The sequence below is a fragment of the Bombus pyrosoma genome, linkage group LG10 (assembly GCF_014825855.1).
Source record: "Bombus pyrosoma isolate SC7728 linkage group LG10, ASM1482585v1, whole genome shotgun sequence".
In the NCBI taxonomy this organism is placed as follows: Eukaryota; Metazoa; Arthropoda; class Insecta; order Hymenoptera; family Apidae; genus Bombus; species Bombus pyrosoma.
This window is the reverse complement of record NC_057779.1, coordinates 13,226,466-13,247,040: the sequence shown is the minus strand read 5'-3', so window position 1 is coordinate 13,247,040 and position 20,575 is coordinate 13,226,466. Positions and strand designations below refer to the sequence as shown.

General features: G+C 31.4%; 2 protein-coding genes across 4 annotated transcripts in view; both read left to right on the top strand.

Annotated features, from left to right (window-relative positions):
- The first annotated feature begins 1,536 nt into the window (after positions 1-1,536).
- LOC122572158 (tRNA-uridine aminocarboxypropyltransferase 1) lies at positions 1,537-3,455 on the top strand. The gene is made up of 4 exons (XM_043736808.1): positions 1,537-1,968; positions 2,262-2,402; positions 2,474-2,657; positions 3,032-3,455. Exons 1-4 carry the CDS (start codon positions 1,735-1,737, stop codon positions 3,373-3,375), a joined length of 903 nt encoding a protein of 300 aa, XP_043592743.1. The 5' UTR covers positions 1,537-1,734; the 3' UTR covers positions 3,376-3,455.
- An 843-nt stretch (positions 3,456-4,298) lies between these two features.
- Positions 4,299-20,575, top strand: part of LOC122571934 (UBA-like domain-containing protein 2) — a 90,574-nt gene continuing 74,297 nt past the window's right edge. The window contains exons 1-2 of one of the 3 annotated variants that reach the window (XM_043736294.1): positions 4,299-4,678; positions 19,697-20,238. In XM_043736294.1, the coding sequence (XP_043592229.1) occupies positions 19,753-20,211 (459 nt within the window). In that variant the 5' untranslated portion in view covers positions 4,299-4,678; positions 19,697-19,752 and the 3' untranslated portion in view covers positions 20,212-20,238. Of the gene's footprint in view, positions 4,679-19,696; positions 20,239-20,575 lie in introns of those variants that run through there. The other 2 variants (XM_043736296.1, XM_043736295.1) reach the window with 2 other exon arrangements.

Sequence of the window (20,575 nt, the reverse complement as noted above, 5' to 3'; positions counted from 1 at the left end):
ACATTTTGAAAGTCGCCTGACTCTTTTACCATTATCGTGTCACTTGCGACATTATCGATTAAGTAATGGTTTGTATTAAAACTAAATTTTTCTATGAAATTGTATACGAGCATTGACTAAGGTCGGTAGTACAAGAGATAAAATAAGACATCTTGTATTATAATTGCAATATTACAATAGTTGGTATAGAATTCTAATTTCTGTAATGCTTCTGTAATTGATCGCATACTCTTAATGTCTTCCAGTTTTATTGCGTTCCGACTGTATTCTTAGCCTCTTGTTTATCACGAATCCCAAACAATAATTTTGTATTGTCACGGATCCCCAAGACATAACTCAAAATTTAAATTGACAATGTGGCAAAATATGTAGGTATATTTAATAAATAAATACATACATATATTATAAAATAATATAAATATTTTTTATTCGAATAATATAGTAATAAACGTGGACTTTGTGAACCTATGGGGATGCGCGGACTACAGGTTAAGAACTGCTACGAAAGATGAACGACCTACTCGTATGAGCTACCCGATTCTTTCAAGCCGCTCGGTTCTTTCAGATCGGATTGATCGTAATCAATAATAATAAATTATTATTTTTCGAATCGAATATATCTTGGATCGCTTTCTCGAACAACTCTAATATGATGCGAATGCACGTCGTCGTACGCAGTAAACGTATTAATTAGATATGTATTATACGTGAGTCAATAAAGAAATAATATAATCATATACATACCTCCATCTTTGTTAAAATAAATCAAACGTTACCAAATGATTTACAGGAAATGTCATCGAATTGTTACCATCTATACATCTCTATTTTCTCGAAATCATCTCCATACTTAATCAGTAATCTGCGCAAAACATAACCAAAACTTTAGAATTAATTCATAAAATTGATCCAATTCTGTCAAAATGAAAGGATAATTAAGCTTAAATTCTGTCCCAGAAGCTTACAGTACAATTGCTACTGGTAACACTAACACTTCATCTAAAAGGACGGTCGGCAACCAACGAACACAGGAATTTCGATATAACAATACCTAACAAAGTACCAACAAGAATATATTAGTTAAATGAACCTGATAATAGTCGATAGAAGACAATAAAATAGTTCATCTTGATACCACGCTTTTCAACAATACAATGACGTATCGCGCCAAAACTTCGCGTAGTTGAACAAAATAGCTTCGTTATCGTTTAAAGACGCGCGCAAAATTAAAATATTGCATGCCAAGGAATTTGATTTGAGCAACGAATTTTTAAAGTTTACTATCTGATGATTGATATGTATTAATTTATAATTTAGATTTAATTCAAACTCATCTGTGATTCAAGCCACTACTATACTTAATCGATAATGCCGCATGTGACACAAGAACGGCAAGATGACTCTCAAACACTGATCCTTTCGAACGTAGGGTACGAAAAAGCATTACAAATTGTATCATCGCATGTCAGATCTATTCTCTACTCAATCTGTGTCTATTACCTCGTCTGTGATCTGTCACAACTGTAGTTACCCAGTGAACCAAAGCGATACAAACTTTGTACAACAGATGGACCATATAGTTAGTAATCAGAAATTAATTCATTTCTAATACATGAACACACAATCTGTGCTTAGTAACCTAACTGCCAACAGTTTATATCAGTAGTTATGTCAAGTTTTAGAATAATAACATCAAGTGTAATTTGAATTAAAATTACTCGTGTCATTGAGAATATGGAAAAAACTAATGTAGCCGATACAGATAATATCAAAAAGACTTCACTTTTAGAGAAAGAGCAGAAAGTAATTGACAAGGCACCTTTTCATCATCTAAAAATTACTAATGCGCAAATTTTGAATACAATAGAAGGCAGGAAGATATGTGAACATTGTAATAGATCAAGAAAATTTTTTTGTTATTCATGTTACTTACCTGTTATTAGCAAAGAGTATTTTCCAACAATAAAGGTATTAATTATTTGGCAGGTTGAGAATCATAGTGGTGTAAATTAGTTCACTGCTATTTTTCATAAAATAGTACTCTACATTTATAATTATAAAAAATTCATTATATTTTTTTAAATCATGAAAATATATTGTAGCTGAGAATAAATTAATTATGGAATTAAAGAGATGATTCTTTTAATGGCTAAATCCAAATTATCTAAAACTTGATATATACCATTATGATTTTCAACTTGTAATCTATTTAATATGCATTTAAATTATCTAAATATGGATAGACAATATTCTATTTTCAGTTACCTATTAAAATCGATATTATTAAACATGCACATGAAATCGATGGAAAAAGTACTGCAATTCATGCAGCTATACTTGCTCCAGAAGATGTGAAAATTTTTACATATCCTAATTTTCCAGAAATATTGAACAAAGAAGAGGTATGACAACAATATTGTATTTTGAATCATCTTATTTCTTACTAATAAGTCTAAATAATATTACCCCTTAGACTGTTTTAATTTTTCCTAGCCCTACGGGTACACCTGTGGATTCCTTATTCATAAAGAAAGTTGAAGAGGATAATAAAATAATTACAAATACAATCAAGAATGCATTTCCTATAAAAAAAGCTATTTTTATTGATAGCACGTGGCATCAAACAAAAGCTATTTATAAAGATCAACGATTACGAGGTATATAAATAAATAAATAAATAATAATCATCTCATTAATAACAATAATCCTATCATTTAGGTGCATAAAATAACAGGTGAAATTATCAGGGTCTATATAATATTATACATAACAAGACATTAAGACAAATACAACCATATATATTTCTATAACTTTTGAATGATATGTATAACAATTTACATTTTTGTTATTTTTAGTATTCCTCTTAAAATAAAAAATATTTAGTAATGTTCTCATAACACTTCATTCTCAAGAGTAACAAAGCTGATAATTTGTGAAATTGAGTTAATTTATATATATTTCTTTTCTATTATGTTAAGAATATAAAAAAGTTAAAACAATATTTCAATTGATATGTATTATTAATTTACAGATTTGCAGTGTGTCATTTTAAAGTCAAGAATATCACAATTTTGGCGTCATCAAAAAAAGAGTCCACGATGGTATTTAGCCACGATTGAGGCAATTCATCAGTTTTTAGTAGAATTGCATACATGTGCATTTGGTGCAATACAAGGATATGCTAACATAAAACATACTGAAGAAAATTCCACAAATAATATAATATATCAAAATGTGAACGAGTTACCTGAAATAGATCAAAGATATAGAGGTCAATATGATGATCTTTTATATTTTTTTAAATATATGTATGATAAGATTCATACTATGTATGATCATGATAAATTATGGGCATATAAGAGGCCATTAATATAATTCTGTGATAATAACATTTTTTATAAAGGAAAATATTAAATATCTTATAACTCTATTAATAAAGAAGATTAGTATCATTTCCATAATCTTTATTTTCAACCTTAAAAACATAATCATTAAATGAATCAGTCCTTTACAATAACTGGTTTTGTAATATGAGATTACAGGTTAATAAAACTAATGATCTTATATATATATATATATATATATATATTATACAAACTGTTATATAAAATAGTAAAGTAATATATTGCAAAATATTTACATATATATATATATCATTAACCATTTAGAGCTATTTAAAATCCCGTGCAATGTGAAGAAACATTAATTATATAATTTATTTTTGAAAGTCTAATACTACAATTATTTAAATCAAAAATACAAATATAAAATAACGTATGTAAATTTCTTAAATTACTTTAGATTATATCGAATTTTTAAATTTTTTCGTACTGATATTATTGAACAATGTATTCCCTTTTTTGGGCAATACTACTTCTTAATAACATTCGACAAATTAGATAACAAATGCATATATATATATTATTGTTAAAATATGTCGTTAATAAACAGTCGTGGTAAATCTAAACTTGGCAAACGGCATCCAGAACATTAAGGAAATGATATTTCTCGAACAAAGAGGTGGGTGACCTACAGGTATTTCCAGCAAATCAAACATAAAATTATGTTATCTATTTCTGCGTTAAAGCTTCCCTGAAAAATTCGAAAATACGCGCACGCTCTTTATCCCGAGGCGAACGCAATAATATCGGAAAAATGCGAAACGAGCTGCAAATATAAGAATCTGTTCATTGAGCCTGTGGCGTGTTGAATTGTTCATTATGTTTGAAAATAAACAATGAAAACAGGGAGTATGTACGAGAAAGAGAATGCTCCCAAACACACGGGAGGCAGCACGCTGACTCTTGAATAGCTGCTAGTGACGTCACAGCATCCTCGTCTCTTACGTTCCGCAACCCGCGGTGCCCGTCACCCGTCTGCGATGAGTTTAGTTTTCAAAACAAGACTCTGGTTGCCGCTCGTAGGCCGCACTCGGGTTTAAACGAAAAGCTCGAGAGAGCCGGAGTCAAAACCTGCTAACACGGAAGGCTGTGTCGTAGCATAGTGTCTCGCGAGCGGCCTTCTTTTCTTTCGGTATTTCCCGTCTTCTCGGTTAAAACGTGACGAAAAAATGGACACCCTACGCGAGCAGGTGATGATCAATCAATTTGTGCTGGCTGCAGGTTGTGCCAGGGAGCAAGCGAAACAGTTGCTACAAGCGGCGCATTGGCAATTTGAGGTAAGGGAACCGGTTTCCGCATCATTTTTACGACAAACATTCTGAACTTCTCCATATTTATGCCCATCGCGGTTCGATACTTCCTACGTAAACAAAGCAGCGAAAATGGCCGACCGTATAAGAGGTACTAACGTTCATTTCATCCGTAACTATTACGTATTAACATGCATTCGATTAAAAATGTCGATCGAATCTGATCGAACGATGCTCCGTTGTTGACTCTCGCGTATCGTCGCGTTAACATTTGTTCAATAATACGCAAGGATCAGCGAGTGGAGTGAGTTAGTGAGTACATTTACTATCACACAGGATGAAGTCCATTCATAAAAATCATACGATGTTGCTAAGAGGTTTTGTTCGTTATTGTTGTGATGAGACTGCTCTGAAACCCTGTCAAGGTTATACGCACGATATTTTTAGGTTAACTGACTATAATTCGAATCTTTTTTGTGAGTGTAACAAAATTTATGTAAACGGGAGCCAACAAATATCAGCCTCCAGATATACATGAGTAATGAATTTACAATTTTCAAAGAGTTTATTATGAAGAAAACAATTTGTAATTTTGAAGTCGCAATTTAGTTACAAATATAGTTAAAAATGAAATTATTGCTATATTGAAAGTTTCACGGTGTTATAGAGGGTTGACGCTTTTCTAATATGTTTGTTTGTTTTCATTTACGGATGTACGCTATCGTAAACTGTATTCAGGTACGAATCTAGTTTTAGACTTGGCTTTTATTCATTGAACATCGTTGCAACCGCGCATTCATCATACGTAAAGTTTTCGCCGGTTTAAAATAGGGTCATGTATCTATATCACACTCGATTTCTTCAAACCGACTCTGTAAACGGACTTGGCCATTAACAATGAGAACAATGCTGACATCGCGTGTGGCGATCGCGAACAATAATTATCTTTTCAGTACAACCTTTCCAGGTCTATCGATTTACGAGCTATTCGTTTGTACTAAAAGCCTCCTTCGATTTATGGAAATTAGATCACATTTAGCCTATCTATGCATTTACTCTATGTATATGCTTTGTATACTGTGTTAACGACCTTTATACGTAAGATTTACAAGCATAACGCAACTTATGTTTTTAACTGTAAATATACTTGTAGATTAATTCTTTTGTTCGTCGTTCGTTGCAATAATAAATCTAAATTAACTTTCATATATAGATATAACATAAATATAGGGTGTCCCAGTATCGATGGTACAAATGAGGTGGGGGTGATTCTACTCCAGATTTTACCGGGTAACCTTTGTCAGTGTGCTGTGAGCATAGCGAGTAAAAATATTTTATATAAATATAAATATTTCGAAGCTTTTGTACTGCGAGAAAGTTTGTATGTTGAAAAAAATATTAAAAAATCATTCTTAATACTCACGAGTTCTCGTATCAATTTCATATTAAAATTTTTCTTAAAAATTTTGACGATTAATTCTTTTGGATATAATAATTTTATTATTTAAGAATCTTCTATTTATTACATGTATTTTATTTTTTTTAAATAAATTACGTAATACATTTGTAAAATGTAACATCAATTCGCAAAGATACGAAATACCAAGGAAACATAAAGAGAAGAATAAGTTGATATTAAATGTAATCATTATCTATTAATAGTCGATTTTAAAATATTCACTGTTTATATGTATGTACGATTGTCAGCGCTGAAAAATTGTACATATTTATTACCGTACGAAGTTCCTTTTAATTTTGTTTCATCTCAATAAATGAGTCACCAATTCTACCAATCAGTTTATCGCGCGTATTAATCCATATTTGACATACATTTTCTTCCAAAGTTCTTTACGTATTGAAATAAAAAAACGTGTATGATTCGAAGATGAAAATATCACAGTAGGCGGAAACTGATTATTATTCCCTTCCATTTTGAATTTTTATATCCTAATCTTGCTGTTCGTTCAACAAACAAAAAGAATTAATATCTCGAGAAGAATTTCAACATAAAATTGAAATGAAAAATCATACGTATTAACAATGATTTTTTTTGACCTGACTGAAAATAAACTCAACCTGTTAAATTGAAAGGTGTAAACCTTTTAAACGTAGCTAATAAGTCAACGAATTTTTCTAGGAGCCAAAGATATATTTTTTAAGGCAAGTAATATTGTAATATCTTCAATTCCTGTATTATTATGACGAGCGATATTTTGAAAATTTTTAAGTGGATGAAAAATATACACGTTTAGTTTCAAAACAGACAATTTTAATAACATGAGTTTGATTAACAATAAACTGAATCTTAAAATTGTTTCCATGTTCCTTGTAGTTTACATATACGTATTTAATTCCAAAATCAACAAAAAAAAAAAGTAGATTTTGTTATATGAATTTTGAATAATAATTGGATTAGAGAATAATGGAATTTTGAAATTGCTCCATTATAAAATACCGAAAATATGTTTTATCATTTATTATTTATGCTTCTGTAGGCATTCTGTAATTGTCTTCTAGAGTTTTCATGTACATATTTAGTCCGAAAATAAAAAAGAGATTTTGTAACATAACTTTTGAATAATAATTTTGATTTCGCTCCATCACAGAACACCGAAAATGTGACTCGCCATGTATTTTTCCAGTGACTTTCGTTTATATTTATAGAACATATGGACGTCAACTGCCACAGTGATCATCGGTGAGCTACGTTTACTAAATTTTTTAGAATTTTAATTAATTAATGAATTTTAATTTTCAATAGAATAAAATAAATTTCATGGCCTAACAATATGTTCAACAATGTAAATTAATGAATAATAATAAATAAATCTGACAACATTGTTAGGAAAAACATGCACAAGCTTAATATAATATTTTGCAAAAATTAAATTTTATGGTGTAGTAAGTATATTTTAATCTATTGCGGCTGCCAGGACAAAATATATAAAATTTGCGTGCTATTCGTCGTATTAACCGGAAAAATCTGGAACACCATGTATATTACTACAGCATTATATCTTATTTAGCATCAATTGTCTATTACCCTTCATTCGTGTTCTAGCGGTACGGATTAATATGACTTGTGTTTTAAGGTTACACAATTATTCTCGATAATAGAGAAATCTGATAAAAATGATACTCGGTGTAAAATACATCGTTGTAAACTTTGCGGGATTAAGGAAAAACTTTATAGTATGTTTTGACGAGACAAGATAGAAAAGATGTCTGTATACTTTGATAATATAAAACATGCTGTCAATATGTCGTTGTGTTTAGTTGGTGCGTTTCTCATACTTTCACACGATCAATATATAATACGAGGAAGTACGATAGGATAGACTTTCAGCAATTAGTATCTTATCCGTAGTGAGCATTAGCAGAGTACTTCTTTGCTAAAAGCTTTCTGCATTTCAGATCCATTTAACGTTAGAACCTCGTAAATTTTATTCTTCTCGTTGTCAGTAATTTTAACCGATTTTCTTGATTTTAAACGCGCGTGTTTTTGTTAAACATCGCGCTCGATGTTTTGTTTTCGATAGTTTTTAATTAATTAACACTTTGAAACGTCGTATATTGTGGAAGTACGTATTCATGATTTTTAAATTTTATCTTATTTATTTGTCAGTATATTCTTATAATTTACTATCATACCGTTGTACTATTATTAAATAATTTATTTATTACGTAATTCTGATTTTGTAGAGAGAGACAAAAGCTATTAGTGTTTGTTTCATGAGCAAACAAAATAATAATAATAATTATCTATTAACTATTATATATAATGACAATTAACTATTGTAAATAATTGATGTAACTGTAAATAATCAATTTAAAACATTCCCAGTTATGGAAGAGTAACTATTTCTTTTTATTAAAGTATCGAATATATAGTATGAATAATAAATCATTTTCAGTTACATAATTTTCAGAGATTGAAATGGTAAATGGGCATTATTTAAAATCGCATATGTAGAAAGTTTGTATTAAATTACAAGAAAGATGACTATATATTAATAAAGAGAACCTACGATAAAATATATGAGTACAATGTGCTTCTTAATTTGCATTTTACACAAATAAAAATTTGTCCATAGTTGCTTTATAATCTCTTAATTCTCCAAAACTTCTGAACAAACCAGAATATTGCATGCTTATGAGGGAAGAAATTACCATATATGTTAACTATGGTTTTTTTATTTTAATTTGTGCTATGTGTACTATACCAATCAAATATAATGTAACAGTAATAAACATATAAAATAAACTTAATAAAGAACATAAATTACATACATGTGTATATGGACACATAACTTCGGAGTTACACAGTATTATAAAGAGCCATACGAAATTTTTATATTACTTATACATAATATTTCTGCAAAAATAAGAACAGTTACTGAGCATTAGAAACGTAAGTCTAAGAATATTAAAACAATGCAGAAGACAAAAATGAAAACAGTCAAAATGACTAGCATCCAGGGTTATTATTTTCTAGTCGATATTTTATCTGTTTACAAGAAGGGAAATTTTAGTACAAAGTCAATTTCTGATTGGCGATAAAATGGTGAAGATGTAGAATGAAATGTTTTCACAGGAAATTTTGTTTTCAAAAAAATTGACTTCAAATATTTAACTGCTAAGTGCTACCGGATATTGCTATGTCGCAACATCTTAACTTATATTTGCTTTTCTACTACGTACATATTCAGTAACCGAGGACACACGATGCAGCAGGACATTGATAGAGGATAAATTTTATTATTTTCGAAACTGTTCCTCGCACTGTTAAATACACAACTGCATCCATCGAATTAAATTGCTATGAAATGAAATTTCCCTTCTTACAAAGTAATAAAGTTTCTTATCATCTTTTATTGCATGTTCTCCATTATCCGATAGAATAAACTTAAACACAAGTAAAATACCGGTTTACAACGGGATTAAGTAACACTTATCAGGCAATTATTTAAAGCCAATTTTCTTGTAAATGACGTCTGGTATGAAAAAATTCACTTTTATATTTCGAGCTTGAAATTTATTCTTATAAAATCATTATTTTTGTAACAAATAATTGCTATACTATACTATAAATATATACTTTATGCAACAATTCCAAAAAGTTTTTTGTGATTATATGACAAACGTAAATAATTTATGAAATCAGCAGAATTATCTACTTATCATATCTAAAATCTGACTATGTCAGGTAATTAGATTCTTTATTATTAATGATTTTGGTTTCAGTTAGGTTTTATTATATGATTTGGGTTATTATATGACAAAAGCAAATAATCTATGATATTATATAGCATGAATTATCGACTGACAATATTTCAAATTTGATCCTGCTGTAATGACATTTATCTTTTTTATTATATCTGATTTTGGTTTAAATATGGTAAGATAATAAAATACAATAATACACGAAATATAGATAAATGAATATATCGATGACTGCACAACTATTGTATATCCATTTTTAGCAGTTTTGGTAATGTGCGATTAAGTAAATATTTTGTACATTGTTTCTATCTTTATCAGCGCCACTATAAAATTGTGCATCGCAAATTGCAAATCGTGCATTCATCCTTTTTAGGATCACATAAAATGACAGTGGCGGATCATGATTCCTGAAAATACCTCTATACTAAATATAACAAAGAGAAATGTTATTTTTGACAAATTTAAGAAGTAAACATAAAATCATTACGCAACATAAAGAAACAGTCAGGAACTATTTGTTGCATATAAAAATCCAAGTTACACAAACAACGAACAAACGATATTTGTGCAGTTATCCATCGATACGTATGCTTTTTAAAAATCACACCACGTTACAGAATATTACGAATAAAACAGTGTGAAAGTGATATCACCAACATCGAAACCGCGAAGAAAAGCCATGGTTTGTCAGCAGACTTTGGCAATTTACCATAGGACGCGGCACCAAATTGATCGGTAGTTGATTGCGAGATCGAATCGATTGTTTAGCGCTATGTTTACTAAACGATTGCAACACGATATTAGACGTCAAATTGTAATCCTCAGTCGTCGCTTGAAACGCATGCTTTCGTAAGAACCGCGCAGGATTGCTAATATTTAATGTCATTCCGTTACTATTATATCGTTACGTCATCTTGTGAAAATAACCATCGCATCATTTAAAATAAACACAGCCAGCCTGTTACGTTCATCCCTGTTCATAAGTATTGGGACTCTTCCTGATCCAAAACATACTGTCAAAATACACCGTGGCTTATAAAAGTATTTTAACGCTTACCATCGAAAACTTACACGCATACAGGTTGTCTCAGCTGATATTGACGTCATTGTCATGATCCGTAGCAAAAAATGTTTCAGATAAGACTTGAATCGTTCCGAGGCAGGTATATTCTGATGTTATTAGTTTTTCTGTATGCTACGACGTAAATATCATGTTATTAAGATCGTTTTTTTTTATTTTAGTGGAATCATATATTTGAGAAATTGATAAACATAAGATCTAGGAACCTGTCCTAGAAATCATGGCGATAGCAATAAGGCGATTCCACGTGAAAGAACAAGTCGAAAATATAGTTTTATTTTTATTACAGTTTTCGAGAGAATCGACCTTGAAGATTTCTCGAATATACTTGAATTTGACTAATTCCAGGCAATTTTAGACACTTATTTACTGAAATGAAGGATTTTTTGCAGATATGTACATATATCCAAATTATTCCCAAAACGTGCGAAACCGTTTTCGTTAATTAGAACGTTCCGCGTACGTTTCTGATTAGTCGCCGGAATTTTCGGCCAAGGTGACTTTCTGCGTCTCGTCTTAAAATCGTATTGGCGCAGGTAAAATCGACACAGAGAGTGTCGGAAAACTGTAAAGGTTTAAAACTTGAGAATACTAAACACACGTAAAAGATAATTTTTTTGCAGGAAAATTTGATATTGCATTTATGAGAAACTCGAATGTGCGCGAAGACCAAAGGTGGTAAACATAAGTTACGTCTCCTCATGGCTTTTATAAAGGATCAATCTTAGAAGTCAATATGTTGTCAACCAATTACGCTACGAAATTATTTCTTCGTTTGATTTTGGGACGAAACGTGTGTTTTTGTCACTGTCTTGAAAATTCCAAAGATATAAATAACATTAGTTGCTCACAGTAATGTGCAATGATCACTATATTTGTTATTTATTATACGATATCATAACTAGGCCAATATTACTAATCCTATTACCGATATAATGTATCTACTAAATCAATATTATTTATTTATTTCACAATACCGTGAATTTACAAGCTATTTTCAAAAGGCTGATATCGTTAAATCTATCAGATTACCGATATCTTTAGCTATTATATAAACATAGTAGAATTTTTCAACTATTAAATAACATGTAAGTCAGAAAATCAGCAAAAATATATGTACTTATCATATTTTTCCCGCGTAATCTTTACGTGAAATGTAAATAAAAGAATCGAAAGAATCGATTAAAAGTATCTAACAGGAAATATTATATCACTAGAAACGATTATCAGCAATATCAACAACAAATCGTGATAAAATACGAAGGTTTGTGGCGGCACTCGACAACACAAATACCACCACTCGACACTAATTACCAATGGACGACGGCAGCACAGTGGTTAGCGCCTTAGGTTACGAACGTTCGGAACCCGGGTTCGAATCCCGGCGACCGGAGTCCGATTTTTCTTCCACGATTCTTAAATAAGAAGAAAATACAGCAGTCCCCCCCCCCCCCAGCATCGACATCTACAGCCAGCAGTTACTATCATTACGGGCATTCAGTACACCTTCAGGTTTGTTGTTTCCTCTGCCACAAAAGATATTTGATATATCTTCCTTTTATTTGAACATTCACATATTTAAATTATGAATTAATATACATAACATAATATTTAAGTATTCTTACCTTGTCCCACTAGTTATAATTCAATTATAATGTTTGTCATAGACAAATATATTAAGAGTACAACATAACGTACACCGACAACAAGGAGATGTAACATCACATTTTCAACTAAAAGTATTTATTCTAGTGAACATACGTGAATATTATTCTGTTGAATTACGAAGAAAGAGAATATCTGTTGAACAACCAACTTTGTAGCACACGATAGCCAGAGATTGTTGTTCATTGCTAAATATAAGAATAAAATGCACGCTATGATTTTTCCATCGGTCTTTACTTAGAATCATCTTATGAAATTTTATTTTCATGGTAAATTGAAAATGTATTGCAATTTTTGATAGAACCTATATTTAATACGATTTTAAATTTAACATTGATAACTTCAAAGATATTACTAATTCATGATGAAAGTGATTTTCCTAATTAAAGTAAAAATTCTTTTACTATCAATACTCGTATCAAAGAACATTGATAATGACAAAAAATAGAAAATTTAAACTTCATAATATAATATTATTGCTTATCTTTTCCTTGTCATAGCAATTTTTATGTGAAATAGAATGAAATATAAATTTAGACCGGGAATTTTCATGTTATTTTATATTTTTATGCACACATTTAAAATACGTCAATTTTTGTATCTTTAAATTTCACATAAATGCACAAGAAATTGCAGTCTAACCATATACTTTTATAGCTTGCTATACAGCACGTTTTCTTTTATCTTGCATTCGTAAATATCTTACAACTCCTTGGTTAGTTTTGCTTATATAAAGAATTATGTCAGACTAAAGCTAGTTGATTCAGACAACCGAATATTGTGATTCAAGATTTTTTCTTTTTTCAATGTAATCTTTTTCAGCTTCTCAAGCTTGTCATCATTTTTTAAAGTAGCATTTTAATGTAGTTGCATATATTATGCACCAACTAGTGCATCTTCATACCGCGCATTTCCATGCAACAAGTTTTACAAAATTAAAATTGAAATACTATTTAAGTTAACCATTTTCAGACGCCAATACTTTAATATCCTTTTATAAAAAATAAAATAAACACGTCGGCTGGCTTGAAAAATATATACAAACCCAGTTAAAGGAAATGATAATAATTTTGTGAAATTTGGAACGAACAGGCTTTGAAGGAAAATGTTTATGAATCATGCTTGTTGTTCTAAATTCTAAACTAATTAACTTTGTCATGTCGATAAAAGGTACTAAGATATTTGTATATCGATGTTTCATTTACAACGTTTACTACGTTTCATTTAACAGAGCATTGTATTTCATTCATTACGTTTTATTTAGCGTTTTATTTAGAGCGTTGTAATTTATTGTCTTTTTTCGTTAAATAAAAATAAAATATTCACAACTACATGTAGAAAAATACGAAAAAGCTTGTTTCATTTTTTTTACAATCGTTATCTTTTCTATGATTGAGGATACATTGATTTATTCCCTGTGTAAAACATTAAGACATTTGGAAGATAAGATCAATAAGTAAGATTTAAAGAATATTAATTCAATAATATTCTTAAATCATTATTTATTAAATCGAATATTAAATCATTAATAATTCAATACTAGCGTTGAGAACTTTGCATATGAAAGACAAGCAAAGGAACATTTGTGTTTGTACGTTTTGTCATTTTTCGTAGGGTAAATTTCATGAAATTAAAATTGAGATGTCTCTTGAATCAAACATTTCCGCGACATTTTTGTATAGGGAATAAAAAAACGCATCAGTTAGTACATAAAAAAGCGTGGCCTTTAAAAAAAAAGACGTAAACATGTAAATTTCTACAAATATGTTTCGCATCATAACATGCGTCTCTTCGAGCTAAATAATTCATTGCTTTGAGCATCTCCTTGTCTCATTAAAAGTAACGCTTTGTAACAGAATTACTGAGACACCTTGTACATTCGAGTGTAGGTGACTTTTTATTTATACGTAATAGAACAAGAAAGAAAACTTTCTGGTCGAAATACTCGAATAGTAACTATAATGCACGTGAACAGAATGGAATACTCGTAATAGTTGATGCTGCGTTGTCTTGACAGAGAATACAGAGAAATAAGAGGAGAGAGAATTCAGTCTGTTCGTTGAATTCAGTCTGAAAACTTTCTCTGCTCGGCTGCTAACGCGTTTAACAACAGATTACGACACGGGTTCTAATGAGTACTGGCAAGTTTCTGTACGTTACCCTGGTCGGTACCTTTCCAGTCTCTCTTTCTCTCTCTCTCTCTCTCTCTCCGTCTCTTTGTCTCTCTTATTTTCTGCCTCCTTTCTTCTGCTATCTCGTCTATGCCGGTATAAATACACAATAGACGAAGTGCTTTCACGATTATCCAATAAGTTTATGCATGTCTGGATATTTTTAATTAGTTCACCCTCCGTAATTATTTATAGAATTTTCTTTATTTATGAGAGAATAAAATTATAATTGAACAATCAATCATTTCATATATACCCGATTCTTTCAGGATTGTTGATTCATAATGATTCAAGTTAAACGTGTTTTGTCTAGAATTCCGCGAATACAGTGAATTAAAATAATTCAGTGTACGTGATTATTACGTATAATTTGTTTACGTATAATAAGAATAATTATTATTATATATTACCTACAGTTCGGTGTATATATGCACAAATATTAAAATACGAAAAGAATAATAATTTTAAACGATAATGTGTGGATAAAGCCAAATAAGTAAAATATACAGTGTGTTTCGTTTACATTGCATTGCATAATATCTTTACTTTAATACTTTAGTCGATACAAAAAATTGCGTTGGAGGAAAACTGGTGATGTAGAATGAGGAATGTTATAATTTATGAGTTTTCCCTCTCAAAGTCATACTTTTCAAGGTCGTTGACATTTTTTTCTTCAATCGAACTACACATTTTTGGTAATTACACAGCTTAGTTACTTTCCTTAATTTTGATTATTTTACTTTAGTCTTTTTCTTATGATACGAGAAAACATTTTGACAAATGAATGACATTTTGGCTTGCTCCACTTTTAATGTTCAAAGTTTATGAAAACAGTTACATTGTATCAGGTTAGATTTGTCGACTCTTTTCACCGCAAACAATATTTTAAACGATAGAAGCGCTTTCGTTTGTCCATACTCGTTTAAATAAACGTTTCCGTTATCAAATTTTTCGACTTTTTACATAATAAACGCATTCTATTTCTACTGTAGATGTTTCGTGTTTAAGCTAACTCGAACATAACGGTACACCACGAGTGTTTTAATTTAACTTAGACACAGGAACATTTTAAAACCTACGATGGTTACGTTTACACAGTAAAGGCTAGTAATAAGAGACAAGACTCACGATATAGTGAAACATCGTGAAAAATAATCTACAGTGATTCAAAAAAATATTCGAGCACTTACCACAACAAACTTTCATGAAAACGTTACGTGCATTATAGGAAAGTTTTCATTTATTTCATTAGCACTGTAATGAAACACAGCTATCGTGATTATGATAGCCAAATTTGCAACCAATTCAAAAATGTATATAAAAGTTAGAAAACGTTTATTGAAAGCATACGCTTAATGAAAAATTAGTATACGACGTGAATAATAGTTTTAAACATACAATTAGTGCTGCAGATGATCTCACTACATATTGTGACTTATTAATAAAACGAATGATATAATCAACTGTACAATATGTTGGTGATGTTCGCGAAGTGTATGCGTTCGACAAATATCTTGTAACTTCTCTATATATTTTTACATTCGTTTCACTAATATAATCATAATAAAATCGCGTCTTGTTACGATGCTAATGACATTTCGAAATGCCTCGTATAATATGAGCATAAAACTAAAAATTCTAAGAGTGTTTTAACACTTTCGTGTGCTACTGTATGCCAAGATACAGTATTCGACTTGTCATGGAATGAAAAATAATTATTCCCATAGAAACAACTATTCCTATGATATTCGTAATTTCATTCGTAATTTGAAGAAACCCGTGTAAATCAATCTCATGTCGTAGCCGGCAGGCAAAAATAAATAACAAAATATATATATTTAATTAGTTGAAGTCTTCTGTTATTGTATATTAAATTGTTAACTATCGTTAAAAAATTGAAATGCCTATTCAAAAAAATATACAATAGCTACGACACGTATTTATATACACATACCTTAATTTCGTTTTGTAATTTCGTTAATTTCGTAAAGTCCGTTTTCTTTTTGCTACTAAACGAGACGAAATTTGTTACAGTCGGTTCCAATTAATTGGTATATAAACCCAATAATAACTGCGATGCTATTCGTAGTACACCACAATAGACTACCATATTTTTCGCAGTCTCCGTACATTGTAAACGAACAAAGCTCGTTTTTATCCAACCTGTTCGATCGTAAAATCAAGAAATCTGAAATCCGTCATTTCGTCGAGTTTGCTGGCTCGGCAGTTACGTGACGCTCACTGTACGTACCACTCCTTTCGTTTCATCCAGGAACGGTTAATTTTAGCATTGAACGCCAAGTGCCATTAGGATATAATTGCACGGCCGACGCGCGACGAATAATAGAAATAAGACTATTGTTACCATTATCGCGGTACCATTCGTCGAGCTATGCCGTTTTATCGAGAGATCCTTTTCAGAGGCCGGCTTTCAAGCTAGAAGAGCGACAAGATTACGACGCGACGATCCCATTGCGGTGACATCTGGCATAGTCCATCTGTTCTGTTTTTGTCGCCATCAGTGTCTCTCATCGTTAACAAACCTGTATATACATACCTTCGTTTCGCTATTCCACGAAGGTCAAACAAAATCGACTGTGACGATTCAACCGACCTGTTCCCATTCTTTCTTCCGTTCTTTTTTTTTTTGTCTTCTCTTTTCTTCGATAATTTATGTGTGTCGTTGGTTCATGGAATGAATCGAGGAAGACGAGGAATTTATTTTCGCGCCTGACGTTGTCGAGAGATTTCTGAAATTGTTTGAGCACGTTTTACGCGCATTGAGTATCCACGAAATATCAAAACAATGCCAGATATATCTGAGGAGCTTGAAAAATTAACGAGGCACCACCACTGCATGGCTGTGTGCCATTTCTTTTTTACCCGCAAGAATACGCGGCGGCGAAACTTTGTTTGCAAACCGCGCGAGCAGTAACTTGTAAACGATGTTTCTTTCAGAAACTTCCTTTCTTCAAAAATGTTCGATTCTACATTTTTCCTTGTACCGTTGTTATATTACCAAACATATACAAGTGCTTTTGCTTGCTTTGGAAAAATTGAAGTTATTCTTCATTGAAGCAGAAACACAATCTTATACAGTGGAATCCCTCAGGACCAAAGCAATGCCACATAATCAAACTGTACCTATGAGGTGATAAAAACAAAGAAAATAATTTTAAAAAAGCCACCATGACTAATGCAGAGATAATTCGTTTCAATCAACTGTTTAATCAACTGTTTAGTATCGACGACCATCGATGCATTCGACTTCTTCGTTTATGCGAAATACGATTCGCGACGGTTTCTGAAGAATAGTTGAGAAACGTGTGCCGATTAATCGGACATTTCGGATAATTGGAACTCTATTCTGCATCTATTTATTTTTATTATATCACTTCAATCGCAATAATCTATGTATAGTTTTTTTTCTTTTTTTTTTTGTACTTTTAAGAAACTTTACAATTTATCCAATAAGGACATGCGGTAAATCGATTTAGCCGATCTGTGGCTGTAATTTTATTCTACATTTTCCGTTTATTTTCACACGTAGACTAACCTGCTGATCAATTATCCTTATTATCTTTATCAATTACCTACTTTCGTTTAGTTGAGAATTCAGCAAATTCTACGTACACTAGCGGACAAAAGTTCGCGTAAAATATCGTTCTGTATCCTAAACAACACACAACCACTAGCTGCTATTGAAAAATGCTACTGAAATAGTTGCAATCGTTCTCTATTCAGTTTCACTCTACTAAATAAATTTCGACTCATCCGAGAATAAGACTTTTTTTTTATTATTTAATTGGTATTTTACAATTTGTTCAGCTGAACATTCGGTAAATAATAAGACTTTGAACCAAATCTTGTACCGTCCAGTGCTCGTGTGCTTCGGCGAAAGCAATTCTCAGCTTCTGATTTTTGCGTCTGAGCATTGGTTTCTTCCGCGTCCTTCGAGGTCAAAATCAGCATGATCGTTTCATTTCAGGATAAACAGTGGTCTTTGCTGTTGTTTCTTTGGTTTATCGTTTCTGCATTATTTTTCTTTTTTCTATACTCATAGGCACCATGATAGCGCCTGCTTACAAGCTGTGGCAATACTCAGATCTATTTTTCAAATGTATTTTTCTTGTTGCGAGGTAACGTAACAATTTTTCTATCTTCTTAGCGCAGATCGCTGGTTTTATTCGCGATTTTCACTTGAATCCAACGATTGTTACTATAAATGTAGTATGTCGTGCCAGATAGTTTTATCATCGTTCGATTAATTCGATGCACCACTGAATTCGAACGTTCGTCCTAAAGTAATGTCAGCGAGTATAGCATCGAGTCATTTCATATTTATCCTCTCGAGTATCGTTCGTGTTTTAAAAGTCTCATAACCGTTCGTAGATAAAGCGCGAGTGTCATGTATTGCAAGGACAACTACGAAATGTTGATTATTTATTATCTTAGTATAATACATATATGTATATAGTACGATAATCTAGCAGATAAGTAGCTGTCTTAAACTCTTGTCCGCTACTGGATATACATACACCGCAAATTTTCAAACTCAATTTTCTCAAAAGCAAAGCCAGCAACATAATTTTCTTATTCTTGATTTTCGTCCCATTTTGCGTCATGGGATTTTCCTGGCTTTTCCACGGACCTTTGATATAACATGAAGCGTCCACGGAAAAAGGAGGAATATCAATTTTAACGAGTTTCGAGTTTAACATATTTTTCGTGTTCTCTTACATGTGTGCTCTTTATCGCTGACCATGTCGTATTCATTGGAATAAAAATTTTCTGAGTATTACAGTAGTTGTAAGAAATTAAGGTATTCAATGTATTCTTTATTTTTTACAGTTTAATATGTTATATTTTTTTTATTATTTAATTTATACTTTACAATTTGTCCAGCTGGGCATTTGGTAAATTTTTCTAGCTTCACACGTTGACTGCCGCGCGTGTTTTCGATGAAATCTCCTTCAGGCCACGAGTGTGGTATAGATTATTCCGACCAAATGGTTTCTTATGCCACCACAATTAGAAGAGGAATCAAATGGTACCGAAAACTTGGCATTCAACTCCTTCTGGAAATTTCTGTTGTAAACGCTTTGACGGTTTACAAAATTGCAACAAGGAAGGATGTAAATATTAGAAGATTTAGAGAATTATTAGCTGCAAAATTATTAGGGCTGTCTGAAAATACAAAAAATCCTTGTCTTCGTTGGAATCAGCATATCGCCGTTCGGAAAAATGATTCCGGAAGAAGCATTAAACGCGCATGTAAACTATGTTATGCAGATAAAAGTCGTCGAACGGACCGATCAAAGACACGAGAGAATTTAAAGAAAACAACAACTTATTGTCCAAATTGTTCCGACCAACCTCAGCTTTGTATAGAATGCTTCAAAGTTTTACATTCTAAATAATTTCCTTAATAAACCATTTTCGTATTACTTTTATAACAATTCAATAGTTTTATTACTTCCTGTGGAATATCTTTTCAAATACCCACGACGATCCTTCGCAAGTAATCAAATAAGCGCCACCCGAATATGGGTGACGCGGCCCTATCAGAAACTTTGTCGTCACCCGAATAGGGGTGACGCGGCAGTAAACGCGTTAATCGCTAAATAACATGTGAATGTCTACCCCCAGCGGGATACTATCTTCGAGTTTGACTATTTTATTTCTTTAGTCAGGCCAGTGGGGTGTTTTCTTTTTAGTCTAATCTAATAATATGTTATATGTGTATTATTTAAAATTAGAAGTAAAAGTTGAGAATCATGCAGA

Coding starts and splice junctions, on each gene's coding strand:
- LOC122572158 (XM_043736808.1), top strand. CDS start 1,735: ATGGAAAAAACTAATGTAGCCGATACAGATAATATCAAAAAGACTTCA. Junction 1,969..2,261: donor AGTATTTTCCAACAATAAAG/GTATTAATTATT, acceptor TTCTATTTTCAG/TTACCTATTAAAATCGATAT. Junction 2,403..2,473: donor AAATATTGAACAAAGAAGAG/GTATGACAACAA, acceptor ATTACCCCTTAG/ACTGTTTTAATTTTTCCTAG.